Genomic DNA, 19969 nt, shown 5'->3' with positions numbered 1-19969 from the left:
AGTAAAGATGATGTGAGCACACATACAATGGGAATATGTTTTGCATATAATTTTATAGATTCTACAGATGCTACATAATTAACAGTGAAGTACAGAATGCAGTGCTGTACCTGAAACAGGGCAAGATGTTGACCTGCCACTGCAGGGTCAGATTGGCCATGACACTCCAACATGTTTAGAGAAGCACCAGCCAAGATGGAGGGGGATAAACTGTGTTGGAGACACAGGTTGATGGCCTCAGCCAATGGTTTGGTGGCTTGCGCCAACAGTTGCTGAGCTTTCTGGCGTTTCTGTTGCACAATAACGAGACATAAAGACAAACACACACACCCATGACAATCAGAGAGTTGCAACCATATATGATAAAATGAAGCTTAGGTGTAAGTTCAGTTAGGAAGATCTGTAATCACTCATCTGCCTACTTTCCCAGGTGTTTGGCTACTTGTCTTTTTTACATCACTTCCTCTTTCCCATGCTGTCACACTTAATGATCACTCCTTGTTGAAAAATAGCTTTTAAAACCAACATAACCAAAATTTATACTTACCCCTGCATACCCAGTATGGCTTAGATCGAGCTCCACAACTGTGATTCTACAAATATGCAAATTAGCCCCCCTCACCACTCTGTTGCTTGCCTACATTGCGCCTCCACTATTGCTTCGTATCCATGAGCCCCACCACTCACAGGTTCTCTTGCTACATGGTGTGAGTGTTTTAGGCAAGACAGGCAAACCCAGGGCTTAATATGTAAATCTAGAGGTCCTGTCATACAGAGAGGATGCTGTTCCAGCAGGTCAAAGAAGAGACACGGGGCCCACGGAGCACACTGCAAACTGCTGAGGGGCTCGCTGTTAAAAATTTAACAAAACTGCCAAAGGAATACTATTTGTTAGGAGGCATTTTTAGACTTGCAGTGTTTAAGTTAGCGGAACTTAACATGTTGTCAATTGAGGTAACGCAAACTTCACTGTACCTCATCTGTGTCTGCTCTACTTTGCTCCATGTGTGTCTTTTACACCGAGACAAATGCAGCACAGAGCATAGGAGGAGTGGAGGAGCTCCACACACGTAAGCACAGTGAAGGAAAGAGCAGCAGCAGAGACTCACATAAACAACTCGAGCTTCCAACGTGATGTCATCAAACGGTTAATAATGTGCAGCTGATGTTAGATTAACCTTGTTCCAAATCGCCAGCTCTGACATGCTCATCCCATGCTTCCAGTGTTTCTGCCTGCTAAAACTTTTCTTGATGTCACAGTTAATATTAGTTTCACATAAAAATATATTTACCTGTGGGGCAAAATGAGCTCGAGGCTCCCACATTTTTTTTTAGTGTTTCCAAATCATAGTTTTCCCTGCCATTTTTGCATAATCCACTCACATGTGACTGACAGATATTTATGTATTTATAATATGTTGGTTTTGATGTTTATCAGGTAAACAGTTATTTAGTATGGCTGATGCATGCTCATCTTTAATAAGTGGACACAAATTTGTTGTGTTATTTCTTGATCATCAATAAAATGAGCATTATAAGGGGTTTAATTAAAAATTATAACATTTAGGGATGCACTTTCAAATCTGGTTTATAAACAGCTTGCAGCCAGTTTTTCTGATGCCTCATCTTACCCTTTAAGCTAGATCAACTTGCCTCTGACTTGCGGTGTTGGGCAAGTAGACCAACATGATCACTTCTATGGACCTTATATTTAATTGCAGATTTTAGTTAGGCGCATAATTCTCATATACCCTTAACTACAGGTCGACTTAAGTATAAAAATGAAAACAAAACAACTCATCTTACTCTCCCCAACAGAGAAGTAGTTTAGCAGGCAAAGCACAGTTCACATTTTTATAGTCTATATTTCTACAGAAGCTTACAAAGTTGTAAGCTAGTTTAAAAAAAGTCATTTTGTCTGGCAACAATCTTTTTTAAGTCCCCCAATGATAACAGCAGAATAGAGAAACTGATTAAAGCTGTCTGTGAAGGTGATTATCTAATTCTGATCAAATTCAAATGGCACCAGGATTTCAGTAATAATACATTTCGTGCCAGTATCATTAATCTCAAAGCAGACATGCATGTCAAAACTGAATCTTACTTAACATTCCAAAATGTTGCCACATAAATAATACACATCCTCCCTTTATATTCTGCAAGTTTGATGTGTACAGGAGACCTTTCTGTGCTCCCTTTCAATATGAGAACTATGCTGGATGCCCAGAGATTTCCCGCTGAGGGATTTAAGAAGTGAGGAGAACTTTAGTATAAAGTCCACAGATTAGAGACAAGTCTGGAGTGAAGAGGTCACTTGTCAGAAGGTATGTACCTGCAGCTCAGAACTTTTGGCAGAGGTCATTTGCAGCCTTTTTCTGCTTGATCTTCCATCTTTCTCTGAATCCTCCTCAGCCATGGAAACAACTTTAGGATCAGACCAGGCTTCCTTCTGCACAAAGTTATTTCAAGATCACGGAACACGATCACGATTGCTATAAAATCCCATCATGATCACAAACCTTCAAGTTTTAAGCTTTTCTGTCTTGAATTATGTAAAAGAACATCCATCTCTCTAATCACTACAAGCTTATAACCCTGTGTTGGGTCATTTGTGCACCGGTGCATGTATGTGTGTACCTGGGCCTGCATCCAAAAAGGCCTAAGTGATTTCTGACTTCCACTAATTTAGAGAAATAGTTTCAATGATAAAGTTTCTACAGTCAGCCTGAGTTCCACAGCTGAAAGGGCTGCATATAGACACATGCATTACCTGTAAAGCTCATGGTGAACTTTTGCGTTATGCACCTGCTTATTTGTGTCCCACAGAGAATATAGATAAATGGGATCCTCCAGCACAGCCAGCAGTCTCATATACTTTCCCATTAAGTTCAGGAAGCGAGCTCTGTTCTCCACGTTGTCCAGGGAGCGAGCGCTGACTGCAGCCAGCTGGCCTAGAGCAATCTGCCCCAAGGTTATTCCCACACTCATCCATTCCTGGACAAGACACAAGGAAATTAAGGTCAGAAGAGGAGATGGATCACAAACAAAGTACTTACTTGCATCGACAAACTATTTGGATAAACAGACTCTAAATTTGATTGGATGCATTCTTTCATTCATTGATGTTTAGGAGCTGGCTGCAGAGAGATTAGCTTTGGAAGCAAATGCAAACCCTGGTTTGATCTGTTTTTAGCTGATCAAATTTGACTTGATCTGCTTTTCTCATTTCATGGGAAAAGATTTTCTAAAAGCTGTTAAGAGGAGGCAGCACTGGCCTGTGTGGGGGCAACATGAAGTACTCTAGTTATAAAATGCATCAAAAAATAAACTGATTCCAGGCAAGACAGAATGAGACAGAGACAAAGAATGGGGAATCTGCATTCACTGGAAAATAACAGTATTCTGTCTGCTCTATGAGAACAATAGAAGGGCTAAGGTCAACAACATTTTTCATGCTCATAGCTTTGTGAGCCCTTCTCAGCCTCATAATGTAAATCAGTAATCAATATTAAATGAGCAATTTCCACTTCAGAGTTCTGGGTGATGCAGTTGCTGACATCTTATTGGACTTTTCAATGTCAATCAGCGCACTGAGAATGGATAACATTCTAGTGCAGTATAACCAAGAGAGTGCAAAGCTTTAGAGCAGCCTTTGCAAATGTGGATGTAATCAGAAGCAATGCATGTTAGTATTAACTGCGATATAAGGCTCTCGCACACCTGAGGATCATAATAAAGCAGAGTGGAGTAAGTTTATGCCGGCCCACGAAAGTTGGCAGCTATTCAAACATCTTTTGCACATACATTACTAGAAATGTCTCGCCCAGCATTCTAGTAAGGGATCCCACAGAGGACTTGCTCTCAGCAGTGCTCACAGATGATGCTCTTAGTACTTTGCATGTTACCACCCCCAAGTGGCAGCTAACCGGCACAATCCTCTGACCTAATTGGTAGGGGAAAAAAAAAAGGATCTTGAACTTATTTAATTGTCCAAAACCTTAATTGCACATTGGAAAACATGACAAATATAACTAAGGGTTTATGGGATTATGGCCTGCTTGCATCTGATGTAGTTCATTTATTTATTTTATTGCAGTGCTTAAAATTTATTTCAGAGTCAAAAAGAGTATTTCTGTTTAAAAAATAAGCTCATGTGTGCTTAACTACAGTACTGTGCAAACATTTTGAGCAACTCCTCATTCCTTTGTATTTTGCTAGGAAAATGGGAAATAGGTAAAGTGATTTACTGAACAAGCACGGAAATAAAGTATATAAAGCAAAAATACTGCAGCATGAGCAATCCTAATGAGCTTGAAAGTCAATATTTGGTGCAACCACCTTTATTCTTCAACACAACCTGAACTCTCTGAGGCAATTTTCTCGTCATTTCTTTAAGTAGTCTTCAGAAATAGTTCTCCAGGCTTCTCGAAGCCTTGAATTCAAAGCTCTTCTTTGGATGTTGGCTGCCTTTTATTCTATTCTCTGTCAAGATGTTGCTGGACACTACTTCAGTAATCTTGAGGTCGCGGGGAGGCCAATCCATGACTGATAGCGTTCCACTGCGTGTTTTTTCTGCCCTGTCAGTGTCTTTGAGATCACTATCATACTGAAGTTGCTGCCAATCAGATGCTTTCCGGATGGTTTTGCATGGTGGATGAAAATCTGACAAATTGCTGCGTTCAAAATTCCATCAATTTTGACAAGATCCCCAACAGCACTGGCTGAAATGCAGCCCCCAAACATGACAGAGCCTCCACTCCACTTTAACAGATGGCTGTAGACACTCACTGTTGTACCTCTCTCCTGACCTCCTCTGTACATATCGATGACAGTTTGAACCAAAAATGTCAAATGTGGATTCATCACTTGATCAGACCTGATGTTCGGTTGTTGAATTTGGCATACCTCAGCCTTTTCTCCCAGCTTACCTTCCTTAAGAATGGCTTCTTGACAGCCGCCCTTCCACTGAAACCATTTCTGATGAGGCTTCAGTGAACAGCAGATGGATCAACTCAAAGACCAGGTGCACCTCCTTCTCTCCAGGCACGTCCTCCAGCTTACCTGGGGAAACACTGAGGTGTTCCCAGGCCAGCTGACAGATATAAGCTCTACAACGTGTAGGATGCGCCCGGAACACCTCACCCAAGAGGCACCCAGGAGGCATCCTTATCTAGCTTTTTTGATGTGGAGGAGCAGCAGCTCCTACTCCAAGCCCCTCTTGAATGACAGCTCTCCTCACCCTATCTCTAAGGGAGAGCCCAGCCACCCTTTTGGAGGAAGCTCATTTCTGCCGCTTGTATCCGTGATCTGGTTCTTTCGGTCACTGCCCAAAGCTCATGACCACTAACAAAGTGATTCCCTCTGGTGAAGGGTTAAGTGCAAAAATATTATTTTATGCCTGTCAAACTGTGTTATCGTTGACATTTTTCATAGATTCAGCTACAGAAATGAGAACAAATGATGTGTATTTTCAACAGGTTACTAGTAACAAAGTGCCTAAAGATACAATTTAAATTAAAACCGCAAGCGGTGATATCGGGCCCTCGCACTCCGCGCGCGTCGACCTGTGGCGCTCGTCGACCCGTGCCGCACTCGGAGGTTTTGTGATCGTGATGGGTCTCTAGAAAGTTGAATTCTTTTATAGGAAAAGGTATCTTTTGCTCTCGGCATAGACGCAATGGAATATTTGGGGGTGTGGTCACGGCTCCAGCATGCAAAATAGGGCATGGGTCTGATTGACTTTTTTGATGGGCTGTTTGTCTAGATGATGTGGAGCCAATTTGGTCTCACTGGGTGAAATGCCCTAGGAGGAGTTCATTCAAATAGCAGGCCTGAAAATGGCAAAAATTGACACGTTCAATTGAAGATGCTGGACTTCCTGTAGGGTTTGGAGTATGGCTCCAAGAGACTTTTTTGTATGTCTTAGGATGTTACATGAGTGTGCAAAATTTCAGAGCTGTAGATAAAATGTAACTCAGGGGCTAGCTAAAAAACATGGTATATTATGATATTTAAAGCTGCCAGTAGGGGGCGCTCTAACGTTTATGGACTTTATGCATATCAATGTGTTCAGGGCAGGAGGCTTATCAAATAGATGAGGATTTTGTAAGGAATGGTGAAAGATATTTCATGTATTTCAGAGCAAAACTAATTCTGTGGACGGTCATACAAATTTTCATTTGCTTCTGTAGGGGGCGCTATTGCGCCTACAGTCTTGAATCTGTAGTTATGGATTCAGCCTGGGTGTGTACATGAGTGATTAAATTTTCAGCCTGATCAGACAAAGCATGTGCGAACAAGTGCACAAACAATTTTGGTGGTGAGGGAGAAAAACAAAGGCCAAATTTAATGGCCTGGTGTGACAAGGCCGTTTAATATTTTTTAAAGATTTCCACAATATTTGATGGGCTACTTGTGTAGATGATCTGGAGCCAATTTGGTGTCAGTGGGTGAAATGCCCTAGGACGAGTTCGTTCAAATAGCAGGCGTGGAAATCGCAAAAATTGACACCTTCAATTGAAGATGGCCGACTTCCTGTAGGGTTTGGGGTATGGGTCCAAGAGACTTTTTTGTACGTCTTAGTATGTTACATGAGCCTGTACATTTTCATACATGTAGATAAAACGTAGCTCCGGGGCTACTCAAAAAACATGCTATTTTAAGATATTCCGAGCTGCCACTAGGCGGCGCTCTAACGTTTATGGACTTTATGCATATGAATGTGTTCAGGGCAGCATGCTTATCACACCACTGAAGTTTGAGCCAGATTGGGCAAGTTGGCTTAGAGTTACAGCCATTTTTGTGTTCATGGCGAATCATCGAACTTTGCCGTCCCATAAGGGTCACGCCCTTTTGTCAAAAAGTCACAGTTTTGAAAACACAGTAAGTCCAACTTCTTAAGGCTTTCCAGGTGAAATTTGAGATGGTTCTGCTAAACCACCTTGGAGCTGGACCTCCAAGTGTAAAATATGACATTTCCTGTTCCCACTAGGTGGCGCTGCGACTGATATTAAATATTGTCATATGTATGTGTTCAGGGGGGCACCCTCATCCTACTGGAGAAGTTTGATGCACATTGGATCATGTAGGTATGAATGAGAGGCAATCAAATTTTCATGGCGAATGATCAAAGTTCAAAGGGGCATAAGGACCCCTCCCCCTTGGCAAAAACTCACCATTTTCGAGATTTAGATTCCCCTGGGGGTGTAGGTTAGACAAACCAAATATGAAGATGATAACGTCTAAAACCTCTGAGTTATTAGAAAAAGTGTGAGGGCTGCAAATCGCCAAATTTGCATAATTAATTCAAAATGGCGGACTTCCTGTTGGGTTTAGGGCATGGCTCCAAGAGGATTTTTTGTGCGCCTGGACATGATATACATGTGTATGAAGTTTCATTCATGTACGTGAAACACAGCGGTGGGGCTCCAGTTTAGGGGGCGCTAGCGAGCCATTTGGGCGCGCCCTTGCCCGAGCCCATTAAAATACTTAAATTTTCACCAGGTGTGACGCATGTGCAAAGTTTCATGAGTTTTTGAATATGATAAAGCCCCCAAAAAGCCAATTCATTTGCCTGAATAATAATAATAATAAAAAAAAAAAAAAAAAAAAAAAAAAAAAAAAAATAATAATAAACGAAGCAATTACAATAGGGCCTTCGCACAGTTCGTGCTCGGGCCCTAAATAGGTTTTTTTTGCTAAGTTGTCTGTTATGTATAGACTCAACACAGGTTCATCCCTTGAGTTAGGTGCCTTTTTTATTCTTGAATGATTAACAGTGTTAAACTAAAACTAACACAGAAACTAATCAAAAATAAACTGAGTGTAAACATGTTTTATAAACCTAAACTGAAACAAGAAAAGTGTATTAAAAGGATTTATTTACAGTAAAAAGCAGTGCTGTGTTTAAAAAAATGCAAAATATCCATGCTTTAGCAGAATCTGATCATCTGATATTACAATAACTGGTGTTAAAGGACGAGACTGTATCAAACTAGGCATGTTTGACAATAGCTCTCACATTTCTCAGTGTTTGTCCACTGTCTAACCTCTTCTGTAGAATTAGGTTCAGGTGTGCAGCGTGAAATCTCCTCCAGTGCTATTTCAGCTGGGGTCTTCTTCTGGCGGGCCAAAGCTTGCCGTGTCTCCTCGGCACAGCGCTCCTCCAGCATGGACAGACAAAATTCAGCCAGGGCCAGCCGGAGGCGCAGCAACCTCTGTGTGGCTGCCAGTGACAGTCCATGTCTCTGGCAGGGATAAAAACAGCACCAACATAAAAAGAAAATTGAAAAATCACACACAAAATAAGAGTGCAGGTAACAAATTATAATGGAAATGGTAACATACACATAACATAAAGGGCCTCAGTTCAGGGCAACTACATCTTAGCCGGGTGGCACATGGGCACCTGCTCACCCTGTACACTAAACTGGCACCGCACATACGTGTTGTTGTGTATGAGGCATGGGATAAACTAGAGGACTTAAGGAAGGAATGAATAGCTTTAAGTAATATCTTCTCTTTATAATCATTAAAAAGACAATTGAAAAGCAATATTCTCAAGTGGTCTGTGTGGGTACAGTACTGGGTTGTGTCGATGAGTTCACAGGCACAACAGAAAAAAAAAAAAAAATCACATTCTGAGATGCGGATATCAAGAAACTTGGGGAGCACTCTGAATCTAAAAACATCTGACTGAACAGGTGTGCCCAGATCATAAAGATGAATAATGCATTTTCTGAACAAATATGGCACCATTCAAGGGGACAGAAACAGGCTTTCCAACAGTATAAGATTTATTGCTGAGAACAAAGAAACAATCGACCAAACACAAATTACTTTTTGTGCTAAGTTTCCAGTGTTGGGTGTCAAAACACATCCTGTATTGGGCACCAGCGCCATCTGCTGAAAGCGCAGTGTTACAGTTGGGCTTTCAGCCTCCATTGGCTGAGTCAAACATTCATAGAAGCTTTTTTTATTATGGCCTTTTACAGCTTTATTTGACAGCAAGCAGTGTAGAGTGACAGGAAATCAGGAGGAGAGAGATGGGAGAAGACACGCAGTAAATGGCGACAGGTCAACCCGCGAACATGCACCGTTTGCACTGCCACACATCATATATGGTCGCCTGCTCATCCGCTGAGCCACCCTGGCACCCACATTTATTGAAGTTTTAATCAAAAACCCAACTGAATGGAACTGAAAGGATTTGCAGCAGGTGTGAGAATTGTTGGATTGATCAGTCTTTTGTGATTCTTTCGCCATGTAAATCAGAGCTGCATTCAGTATTATGCCAAACCATCTGTGCCCCTGAATTTTCTCACAGAACCTGATCTGTGTGAGAGTGTGTGAGGGGCTACACGAGGCACAAGGTTTAAAAAAAAAGGGATTATTTTGACATGTGAATCATACAAAGCTACTCAAGTAGCGTTAAAGAATAAACAATGGAGGCAGATAAACAAATTATTAACACACATATGCACACACACTAATATTTAGTTGAGATATCATACAACAAGGAAGCCCAGAATATGACAGTGACATAATAGTAGAAGCTTCACTGTGATTCTATCAATCAGAGAGCACAAACAGAGCCTTTAACTCAGATGTTCCAAGTAAAATCCCTTCTTCCTCAGTCAGAACAGGCTCGGAGCTTCTCTAAATAGAATCAAAAACTTCACCATCTGCACATATCCTTATTCAGCCAACAATCTTAGCCAGAGTGATTGGCTATTGTGCTCTGACTGTTCCAGCCAAGCAAATGTACGATCACAGCTTAGAAACTGTATGTGTTCTCTTTACTGTACTAAGAACATATGAGAGATGAAAAGCCTCATTACATCATCACAATGACAAAAGAATTTTCAAGGAACACACACTGTATTTACCTCCTCCTGTGGGGGGAGCAGACTCTGAGCATTCAGTACCACGTGTTCTTGCACTGTGACAGCGAGCTGCAACTGGGAGAGCCCATTAAGCAGGAAGCGCTGTTTTAACTCTCTCTCGGTAGTATGGCTGGCTAGGATCCTGTAATAATAGTAAAAAAAATGATAATGGTACATGTACAAGATAAAAGGTAGACAAAGACAGAGAACATGTAGGCGCATTTCCAATCTGTCCTCTACATCCCCCCACTCCGTAATGTGAGGTGCCACTTGCAGCTCCTGCAGGGCTTCTTAAATAAGAGGTAAGGCAGAAATTCAGGTGCAAGCTTTCTCCAACAGAAATATGAACTACTAATAAGCATCCGCAACAATGTATACTGGGTTAAAATCACATTGCACCTAAAATGCACCCACAGTTAGGTCCATAATTTGCTGGACAGAGATCATTTTTGTTTTGCCTCTGTACACCACCACAGTGGATTTTAAATCAAATAATCACTATATGGTTTATGTGTAGATTTTCAGCTTTAATGGGTTTTATAAAATGTTTGCATAAATGTTTTAGGAATTAAGAATCAAGAATGCCTTTATTAGTCCCACAAATGGGGAAATTGCAGTTAACAGAACATCCATCCAAACATAAACATAACACAGACAGGGGGGACAGATGTCTGAGGTCATGCAACCGTTTCACAACGGCGCTACCTTTAGCAGAGAGACAGAAAGAGATACATTGGGATAGTTAGGTTCAAAAAATCATCTCATACTGTGTTCATAAAGAACACCTTACGAGGTTCCAAAAAACACCTCAGCAAAAAGCATATTGCACATATAAAGCCGGGATAGCAGTATGGTGGGTAGGGTCAGGGTCAGGAGGAGATGCAGACGGAGACGAGAGGGTGGGGGCATTGTGGAGCCCAGATGCCAGCTCCTAGCCAAACAGTTCGCTGATAGTGATGGAAGTTCATCAGCGGCCTTGGTACACCAGATCCAGCTTCACAAATCACAGAGAGGGCTGAGGGGGAGTGCGGCCGTCACGCATAGCTCTGGAGAGATATCATTACCAGCCAAGGCCGGCTAGGGAGCCGAATTCTGATAATGCAGATGTTGTTTTGGAACAGGCTGCTTGTTTTTTTCAACAGCCTTCAGTCTCACTGGGAAACCATTCAATAAATCCAATAATCCAAATTCATTAGTTACCGTCCTCACTGTGCAGAACCGTACCTTATCTCCAGATTGAACCCCTCTCACCTGCTACTCCCCAAGTCTACGGCTCAGGTTCATCAGGCTTTGAGTCTGAGTCTGTACCATTCTGGTCAGCCCATCCACCTGGGTCGGCAGCCTCTGCAGATGTTGAACTGCCGTCCAGGTTTTCTTGATTTCTCGGTAAATCAGGTATCCTCCAAGCCCAAACAGAAAAGATACCGCTACCAGATAGCCAAATATGTAAGCGTCTTCCACGTCTTCCACCTCGAGGGCCGAGAAGCACACAGGTCTCCACGAGCTCCAAGAGTCGATGACGTATCCAACCGGGTCTGTTCCACTCGGACACGCAGGCTCCCCTTTCCCAGATCTCATAGTGGAAAAAATTCGATCAATGGTCTTGAAGGCCCAGTTTGCCAAATCCATATTGCTCTCAATCTTATTCTTATTCGAACAGTGTGCAAGAGACGCTCTCACAGCAAGCAGCAAGCAGGAAAGATAGGGAGGGCAGGGAGAGAGATAGAATGCGACCGTCCCCGTCAGAGGCTGGAGCAAGAAGATTACAGCAGTTTTAATACACAGCCCCCCATTTTCAGATGCTCAAAAGTAATTGGACAAACTAACATAATGCTAAATATACTGTTTTTAATACTTGGATCAAAATCCTTCACAGTCAATGACTTACGTCTAGAACCCACGGACGTCTCCTTGAATTGAATTTAGTATTATTTATTAAATTAATTTACTGTAATGTTTCAGGAGTATTCCATTTTTTAACCCCTTAACTGGCAGCAAATAAAATCACCTGAAACAACTACATAACACCCTCTGGTTATTATTGGCTCTGAACAACCCATTTCAAAGCCTATTAATCGGCTGCGTCTGGTCCGCGGGCCGAATGAAGTGCATTTATATGGCAGGCTAGACCCGCCCATTTTGACTGACACCTCATTCGGCCAATCATGTTAAGAAATGGGTTTCCCAGAGCCAATAATACTCAGAGGGCGTCACGTAGCTTTGTCAGGTGATTTGGTGCAGCCAGTTACATGATTGGCCGAATGACGTGTCAATAAAAATGGGAGGGTCTAGCCTGCCATATAAAAGGGACTACAAACGGCCCGTCACCGGGCCCTTGCCAGTTAAGGGGCTACATACTGTTCAATTTAGGTCTGGTGTAACTGTTGGTTGACTAACCTCAGACCTTGTGCACACTCTCCATGTGCCTCTGCTGCCTGTTGTCTATAGCCGAGCTTAGTGAAGCCAGTGGCACACTCTCTGAGTGTGTCACAGGCAGCCATTAGCCTCTGGAAAGCCTCACTGTGGAGTGTCACCAAAGGTTCCCCACTCCCAATGGAACACATAGATTCCAAGGCTCCTCTGAAACATGACACAGCACACTGAGTAGATATTAATACTTTATGAGTCTTGTCATGTGTTTAAACATTTATAATATGATGTAACAGATGTTCAAATGAATTACACTGAATGTACATCATGTAAAGTAACTAGAAAAGTTGCCTACAAGCAAAGTATTCTTCATTGGCTGTACATGTAGCTCAGTAGGTAGAGCAGGTCACCTACTGATTGGAAGGTCAGTGGTTCAATTCCTGGCTACTGCAGGCTGTGTGCCAATGTGTCCTTGGGCAAGATACTTAACCCCAAGTTGCCCTCCGACTGTTCCGTCGGAGTATGAATGTGAGTGAATGTTAGACAATTAAAAGCACTTAGCTTAATTAATTAATCATGGAAGTGCTTGTATGAATGCGTGTGCATGGGGTAAATGTGAACGTGTTGTGAAAGCGCTTTGAGTGCTCATATCTGAGTAGAAAAGCGCTATATAAGAACTAGTCCATTTACCATTTCTTAAAGTTTAAGCACAAGTCTGTAGTGAAGCCACATTTTAACATCCTGAAATTGTGTAGCTTAACAGATCTGAAATCACAGCATATTATACAACTAAATAAACCTTAGATTTAACCCCTTAACTGGCAAGGGCCCGGTGACGGGCCGTTTGTAGTCCCTTTTATATGGCAGGCTAGACCCTCCCATTTTTATTGACACGTCATTCGGCCAATCATGTAACTGGCTGCACCAAATCACCTGACAAAGCTACGTGACGCCCTCTGAGTATTATTGGCTCTGGGAAACCCATTTCTTAACATGATTGGCCGAATGAGGTGTCAGTCAAAATGGGCGGGTCTAGCCTGCCATATAAATGCACTTCATTCGGCCCGCGGACCAGACGCAGCCGATTAATAGGCTTTGAAATGGGTTGTTCAGAGCCAATAATAACCAGAGGGTGTTATGTAGTTGTTTCAGGTGATTTTATTTGCTGCCAGTTAAGGGGTTAAAACAATGCACTGGTTGTCTGGGACAAAGCACTGGTGTGTTGTAAATATATCTATAAATGGTAAATGGATGGTACACTCAAAGCATTTTTTACTACTCAAAGCTCCATAAATATTACTTTTTTGTGGTTATATTTAAAATTTAAACAGAAAAGAAAAGCTTAGAATTAAAAAAAAAAAATCTTAACAAGAAAAAAAAAAATTAATACACCGCTCAAAAAAATAAAGGGAACACTCAAATAACACATCCTAGATCTGAATGAATGAAATATTCTCATTGAATACTTTGTTCTGTACAAAGTTGAATGTACTGACAACAAAATCACAAAAATCATCAATGGAAATCAAATTTATTAACCAATGGAGGCCTGGATTTGGAGTCACACACAAAATGAAAGTGGAAAAACACACTACAGGCTGATCCAACTTTGATGTAATGTCCTTAAAACAAGTCAAAATGAGGCTCAGTATTGTGTGTGGCCTCCACGTGCCTGTATGACCTCCCTACAATGCCTGGGCATGCTCCTGATGAGGTGGCGGATGGTCTCTTGAGGGATCTCCTCCCAGACCTGGACCAAAGCATCCGCCAACTCCTGGACAGTCTGTGGTGCAATGTGATGTTGGTAGATGGAGCGAGACATGATGTCCCAGATGTGCTCAATCAGATTCAGGTCTGGGGAATGGGCGAACCAGTCCATAGCTTCAATACCTTCATCTTGCAGGGACTGCTGACACACTCCAGCCACATGAGGTCTAGCATTGTCCTGCATTAGGAGGAACCCAGGGCCAACTGCACCAGCATATGGTCTCACAAGGGGTCTGAGGACCTCATCTTAGTACCTAATGGCAGTCATGCTACCTCTGGCGAGCAAATGGAGGGCTGTGCGGCCCTGCAAAGAAATGCCATTACTGACCCACTGCCAAACCGGTCATGCTGAAGGATGTTGCAGGCAGCAGATCGCTCTCCACGGCGTCTCCAGACTCTGTCACATCTGTCACATGTGCTCAGTGTGAACCTGCTTTCATCTGTGAAGCGCACAGGGCGCCAGTGGCGAATCTGCCAATCCTGGTGTTCTCTGGCAAATGCCAAGCGACCTGCACGGTGTTGGGCTGTGAGCACAACCCCCATCTGTGGACGTCGGGCCCTCATATCATCCTCATGGAGTCGGTTTCTAACCGTTTGTGCAGACACATGCACATTTGTGGCCTGCTGGAGGTCATTTTGCAGGGCTCTGGCAGTGCTCCTCCTGTTCCTCCTTGCACAAAGGCAGGGGTAGCAGACCTGCTGCTGGGTTGTTGCCCTCCTACGGCCTCCTCCACGTCTCCTGGTGTACTGGCCTGTCTCCTGGTAGCGCCTCCAGCCTCTGGACACTATGCTGACAGACACAGCAAACCTTCTTGCCACAGCTCGCATTGATGTGCCATCGTGGATGAGCTGCACTACCTGAGCCACTTGTGTGGGTTGTAGAGTCTGTCTCATGCTACCACAAGTGTGAAAGCACCACCAACATTCAAAAGTGACCAAAACATTAGCCAGAAAGCATAGGTACTGAGAAGTGGTCTGTGGTCCCCACCTGCAGAACCACTCCTTTATTGAGTGTGTCTTGCCTATTGCCAATAATTTCCACCTGTTGTCTATTCCATTTGCACAACAGCATGTGAAATTGATTGTCAATCAGTGTTGCTTCCTAAGTGGACAGTTTGATTTCACAGAAGTTTGATTTACTTGGCGTTATATTGTGTTAAGTGTTCCCTTTATTTTTTGAGCAGTGTATAAAAGTCAGCTTAATCAAGAAAAAACTAAACACTCAACCCAATCAACTAGAAAGGTTCATGTTTACCTCTTCTCTAATGAGATGATCAAGAATGTGAGCTCTGGGGCTCGGTTTACCCGCTGATCCAGGACCAGCTTCAGAGCCTCACAGCCTTGTTTTATAATGTGATCTACCTATAAAAGAAAAAAAGCTTGAGGGAAAACTTCTACAAACACAACAGTGCCTAAAGAGTCATCAGAAGCTTGTAATTCTGTACCTTTGTTTGTGAATCTTTGTGTCTCTGGCCTACCACAGCCGTGACCTTGGTAAGGGCGAAGAGGTACCAGAAGTCCTCATCCCCACCCAGGGCGTGAGCTTTGTCCAGCAGAATCAGAGCCTGGGCATGGTTCTGCTCTTTACAAGCCAGACTGGCCAGATAGAGCAAACTTCTTGACATAGAATTCTGGTCTCCGAGCACCTGAATAGAAACAGTCTGAATTAGAAATGTAAGTATTTAGAAAAGGGTCCAAGCAACCAAATGCAATTTGGACCTGAAGGAACTCAGGTTCAAAGTGCAAACTGTGTTAGCCGAGCGACAGACTGGCAATCTGTCCAGGCATGACCCACTGTGCATTTCAAAATCAGAGCCAACTAAAAACAGTCAGACGTGTCTTTTTTCTTTGCAGCGTTAAAGACTACATCATATTCCATTAAATGTGTCACTCTTCAACTGATTTCTATCAAATATAAAGTTCTTCTTCTGGACCTAGGCTGAAAATATGGACCAATATGGGATGTAACAGATTCCAAAGTAACCCACACCTGTAATCGCATTACATTTTTCTGTAATTAATTTCAGTAATCACATTACAATTATATAATTAAGATGTTACTTGCATTATAGAAATTCTTCAATTATCTGCACGACGGGTGTAAAGCTTTGTGCACACATGACCACAGCTCCAGTGGCACAATTGGTTAGCGCGCAGTACTTATATGGCAGTACACTGGAGAGCAATGCTGAGGTTGTGAGTTCGAGTCTCACCTGGAGCAGACTTTTGAAGTTAGAGGTAGTGAAGTGACATTTAAATACCTCAGGTCAACGGGCAGTGAAAAAGAGAGTGCAGGCTGGGTGAGGTGGGTGGAGACAAGTATTGGAGTGATCTGTGAGAGAAGGATAGCAGCTCGAGTGAAAAGCAAGGTTTACCAGGTGTGAGACCTGGTATGCTGTGTAGTTTAGAAATGGTGGCACTGACAACAAGACAGGAGCTGGATGTGGCAGAGTTGATGCTAAGACTTTTGTTTTGGGTTAGAAATTAGAGGGACAGCTCAGGTTGAGCAATTTGGAGACAAAGTTAGAGGCAAGGTTGAAATGGCTTGGAAGTTTACAGAGGAGAGATATATTGGATAAAGAATATTGAAGATGGAGCTGACAGGGAAGAGGAAAGGAGGACAACCCCAGAAAAGATTCATGGATATAGTGAAGGACATGCAGAGGGTTGGTGTGACAGTGGAAGATGAAAGGGATAATGTGAAATGGAGGAAGCTATGGCGAATCCTAAAGAAAGCAGCTAGATAAAGGAGAAGAACACGTGCTGCCATCAGCTACCTTCAGTTTGTGAGGCAGGAGGAGCAAAATAAAAAAGCAGTCTACAACTTCTGAGGAGTGGAGATGTGAACATCACTTTCATTGAACTTCGTTTGATAATTGAACAAGAGGACAAAAATGTGATGGTAAAGTGCAAATTGCGACCAGACCATAAACTGCCCACTGCTGCAAACAAGGGCTCAACTCTTTCAAAGTGTCTGCAAAGACAAAGCTAGCAGTGAAAAATCCTGGTCCCTGAGTAGTGCCAGAGCTAAATGTCAAGCAGCCAAAAGTTAATTTTCAACAAGCCATAATCAGGGGTTAAAGTGAGATTTGGCAGGTGGGGGGAACCCTAATATCCGGTGTAGCCATAGTGTGGGGATAAAAAAATCACTTAGACATAAGACTTGTAAAACTGTATTGTGAGCTCCAGTAAATTTGTGTTCTTTGCTTATAGGCTGTGATCAGTTGAGCTGTGCTGCTGCTGCTCTCAGGTTTACTGCTCTCTGTGGATTTAACTGAATTGAACAAGATAAAAGGAGAGAGATCAGTTTAAATGGTTGTCTGCTACCCTTGATGTAACCCAACATGAACGCCACAGCCTGCCCTGCACCAGTCCAACATACTGTAGTGCCTTACTGTAAATTTCATCACAATACTAAAAACAAACCTCTTCAGCCTGCACTACTTTACTTTATTTTGTTTCTACTCCACTCTGCATTTAATCATTAATTATTATTAATCTCTGGCTCTCTTCCACAGCATGTCTTTTGTCCTGTCTCCCTCCCCTCACCCCCAACCAGTCATGGCAGATGGCTGTCCCTCCCTGAGCCTGGTTCTGCTGGAGATTTCTTCCTATTGAAAGGGAGTTTTTCCTTCCCATTGTCGCCAAGTGCTTGCTCATAGGGGGTCGTTTTAAATATTGGGTTTTCTTTGTATTATTGTAGGGTCTTTACCCACAATATAAAGCGCCTTGAGGCAACTGTTTGTTGTGATTTGGCGCTATATAAATAAAATTGAATTGAATTGAATTGCACTAAACTGTAAAGGATGCCTAGGATTCTTTACTAGGATTCTCATGCTTCCTTTGACTACTAAAAAAAAATAATATACTTCAAGTCTTTCACAATATAAAAAAAAAAAATCTCTGAATGATGTACGAATGTGAAAATAATCTCTCATCTTTCATCTCTGCTCTGTGAACTTATCACACGTTAAGATTTTTTTTTTCTCCCTGGGAAATGGAGCCTGTGTCTTTAGCTCGCAGACACATTTTGGTCCATACTGCACACAAACAGTTTTTGTTTGGTGATATTTGTTATACGAATACCTTTATTAGTCCCACAATGGGGAAATTACAGATGTTGAGCTGTTTGAAACATTTGAAACTGCCTGCCAAATACAAACTTTACTCTGTTTATGCTCGCTCCTCTTCTGCAGTGCTGGCCAGAGCCCTCAGCTAGATGCAGAAGTTCTGCAACAACAACTTTATTGACATCTGCAGAATGATCACATCACAACAATGAGAATGAAAAAAAAGGATGTGTTGACATTGTTCCAGATCGTTACCATCCACTTTCACTCCTGGCTGTAACTTTTACTACAATAGAATTGCTTTGGCCATATAATTTTTCTGTGAAATGCTATTTGCACCAACATTTCTGTCAATTTAAACACTAAAAAACAAATCTTCTCCATGTACTCCTCAGTAGGTTAGGGATTTTTACCAGCATGTTAGCGTACAGCCTAAGGTTTGTACTGTTATGACAATGCATATCAGGCCATGTTGCAGGGTAACACAAAATTAATGTAAAGGGTAGTGAAACATATTACTTAACACTTCCTAGAGGTAATGTAACTTGATAGCTTGCATGTTGTATGTCACTGATGCATCCTGGACAAATGTTTCATGCCAAGTTTTTTTGCCCAGGTTCCAGTATTCACTGTCACTATTGAGTCTTTTAGCGTAACATGACAGTGGTTATAAAGAGTAGACCAACAATGAGTTTGTCAGAATGATAAAAAGAATTCAGGGTAATATTTTCAGATTTGGTTTTACTGATAGACACTGACAGTGATGTTCTTCCTAACCTTACCATAGACACCATGTGGGCCTCAGCCAGGAGCTGTCTGGCTGACTGATAGAGTCCCATACTGAGGCAAACCCCAGCTTTGTCCAGCCAAATGTCTGGCGTACTCTCATCCATCTCTCCTTTCTGACAAAAATCACAAAAATATAGCACAATAAACTTTTAATAAACTGACTCAAAGTAACTTTTAAGCTTTCAGTTGTTAACAGGTGGATACAAATGAGATATTGTCTATGCACATACACTATCAAAAAGAATATGAACACACAAATATATACACCACCATGTGGAAAAAAAAAAAAGGATGTAACAAGAAAAATCTTTACATGCTCTGCTGGGATCGCAGTGTTATAGTGTGAAAGTTGATCAGCTGTGTAAAATTCATTATGAAATTGACATTATTAACATGCTGCAGTTATCGCGAAAGACAGAAGAGGAAGAAGGAAAAAAAATGGTAACTATTTATAATTCTAAGAACAAAAATCATCAGTCAGTGGGGCTCTTGTCAGCAATAAAATGAATACAAAGAAAAAATAAATATTTTAATAGTAATTTCTTTTACATGCAAAACATTATAAATGTATAGCAAAATAAAAGCACAGATGAAGCAGCTGACCTGGTTACAAGCTCTGCGAAGGCTGCTCCTCTCCTTTGAAAGCACTATGGCTCTGTGGCACCTGAATATTATATTATAGGTTATTAAAGATGTACACACATTAAATCTTTGTAGTCGGGTTCACGTACCCCATTTGTTCTCGTTCTGGGATTTCACCCAGAGTCAGAAGCTTCTTCTGATATGGTGAATGTGTCTCCAAACCCAGCTGAACACAGGTCCTGACTATTCTAATAAGGTGAAGAACAGCAAAAAGTACATGAAACTGAATCACGGAGCAACTCACGGTACCACAGGTCTCATAAGACCTGAGACTTCACACAGCATCTCCTTTAGTCATAAACCTTACAACTTTTTCACATATACAGTGGGAGGAATAATTATTTCATCCCCTGCTGAATTTGTGAGTGTGCTCATTTACAAAGTGACATACAGGCTCTAATTTTGATGGTAGTTTCATTTTAAGGGGAAACAGAATATCAACCAAAG

General features: G+C 42.0%; 1 protein-coding gene and 1 non-coding gene across 5 annotated transcripts in view; one reads left to right on the top strand and one right to left on the bottom strand.

Moving 5' to 3' along the window:
* cfap46 (cilia and flagella associated protein 46) overlaps positions 1-19969 on the bottom strand; it is a 71861-nt gene that overhangs the window by 16705 nt on the left and 35187 nt on the right. For all 4 annotated transcript variants that reach the window (XM_030747415.1, XM_030747417.1, XM_030747418.1 and 1 more), the window contains 11 exons: positions 19612-19710; positions 19484-19544; positions 18874-18993; positions 15467-15667; positions 15277-15383; positions 12282-12464; positions 9888-10026; positions 8049-8246; positions 2806-2994; positions 2333-2449; positions 111-290 (listed from right to left, as the gene is read on the bottom strand). In XM_030747415.1, the coding sequence (XP_030603275.1) occupies positions 111-290; positions 2333-2449; positions 2806-2994; positions 8049-8246; positions 9888-10026; positions 12282-12464; positions 15277-15383; positions 15467-15667; positions 18874-18993; positions 19484-19544; positions 19612-19710 (1594 nt within the window). The remainder of the gene's footprint in view (positions 1-110; positions 291-2332; positions 2450-2805; positions 2995-8048; positions 8247-9887; positions 10027-12281; positions 12465-15276; positions 15384-15466; positions 15668-18873; positions 18994-19483; positions 19545-19611; positions 19711-19969) is intronic.
* trnai-uau (transfer RNA isoleucine (anticodon UAU)) lies at positions 16149-16242 on the top strand. Its single transcript has 2 exons — positions 16149-16186; positions 16207-16242. It is a non-coding gene; the product is annotated as a tRNA-Ile (tRNA).

Source organism: Archocentrus centrarchus, chromosome 15, assembly GCF_007364275.1.
Source record: "Archocentrus centrarchus isolate MPI-CPG fArcCen1 chromosome 15, fArcCen1, whole genome shotgun sequence".
Taxonomy (NCBI): Eukaryota; Metazoa; Chordata; class Actinopteri; order Cichliformes; family Cichlidae; genus Archocentrus; species Archocentrus centrarchus.
Note: the sequence above shows the minus strand (reverse complement) of the source record. Positions and strands in the feature narration are given on the sequence as shown.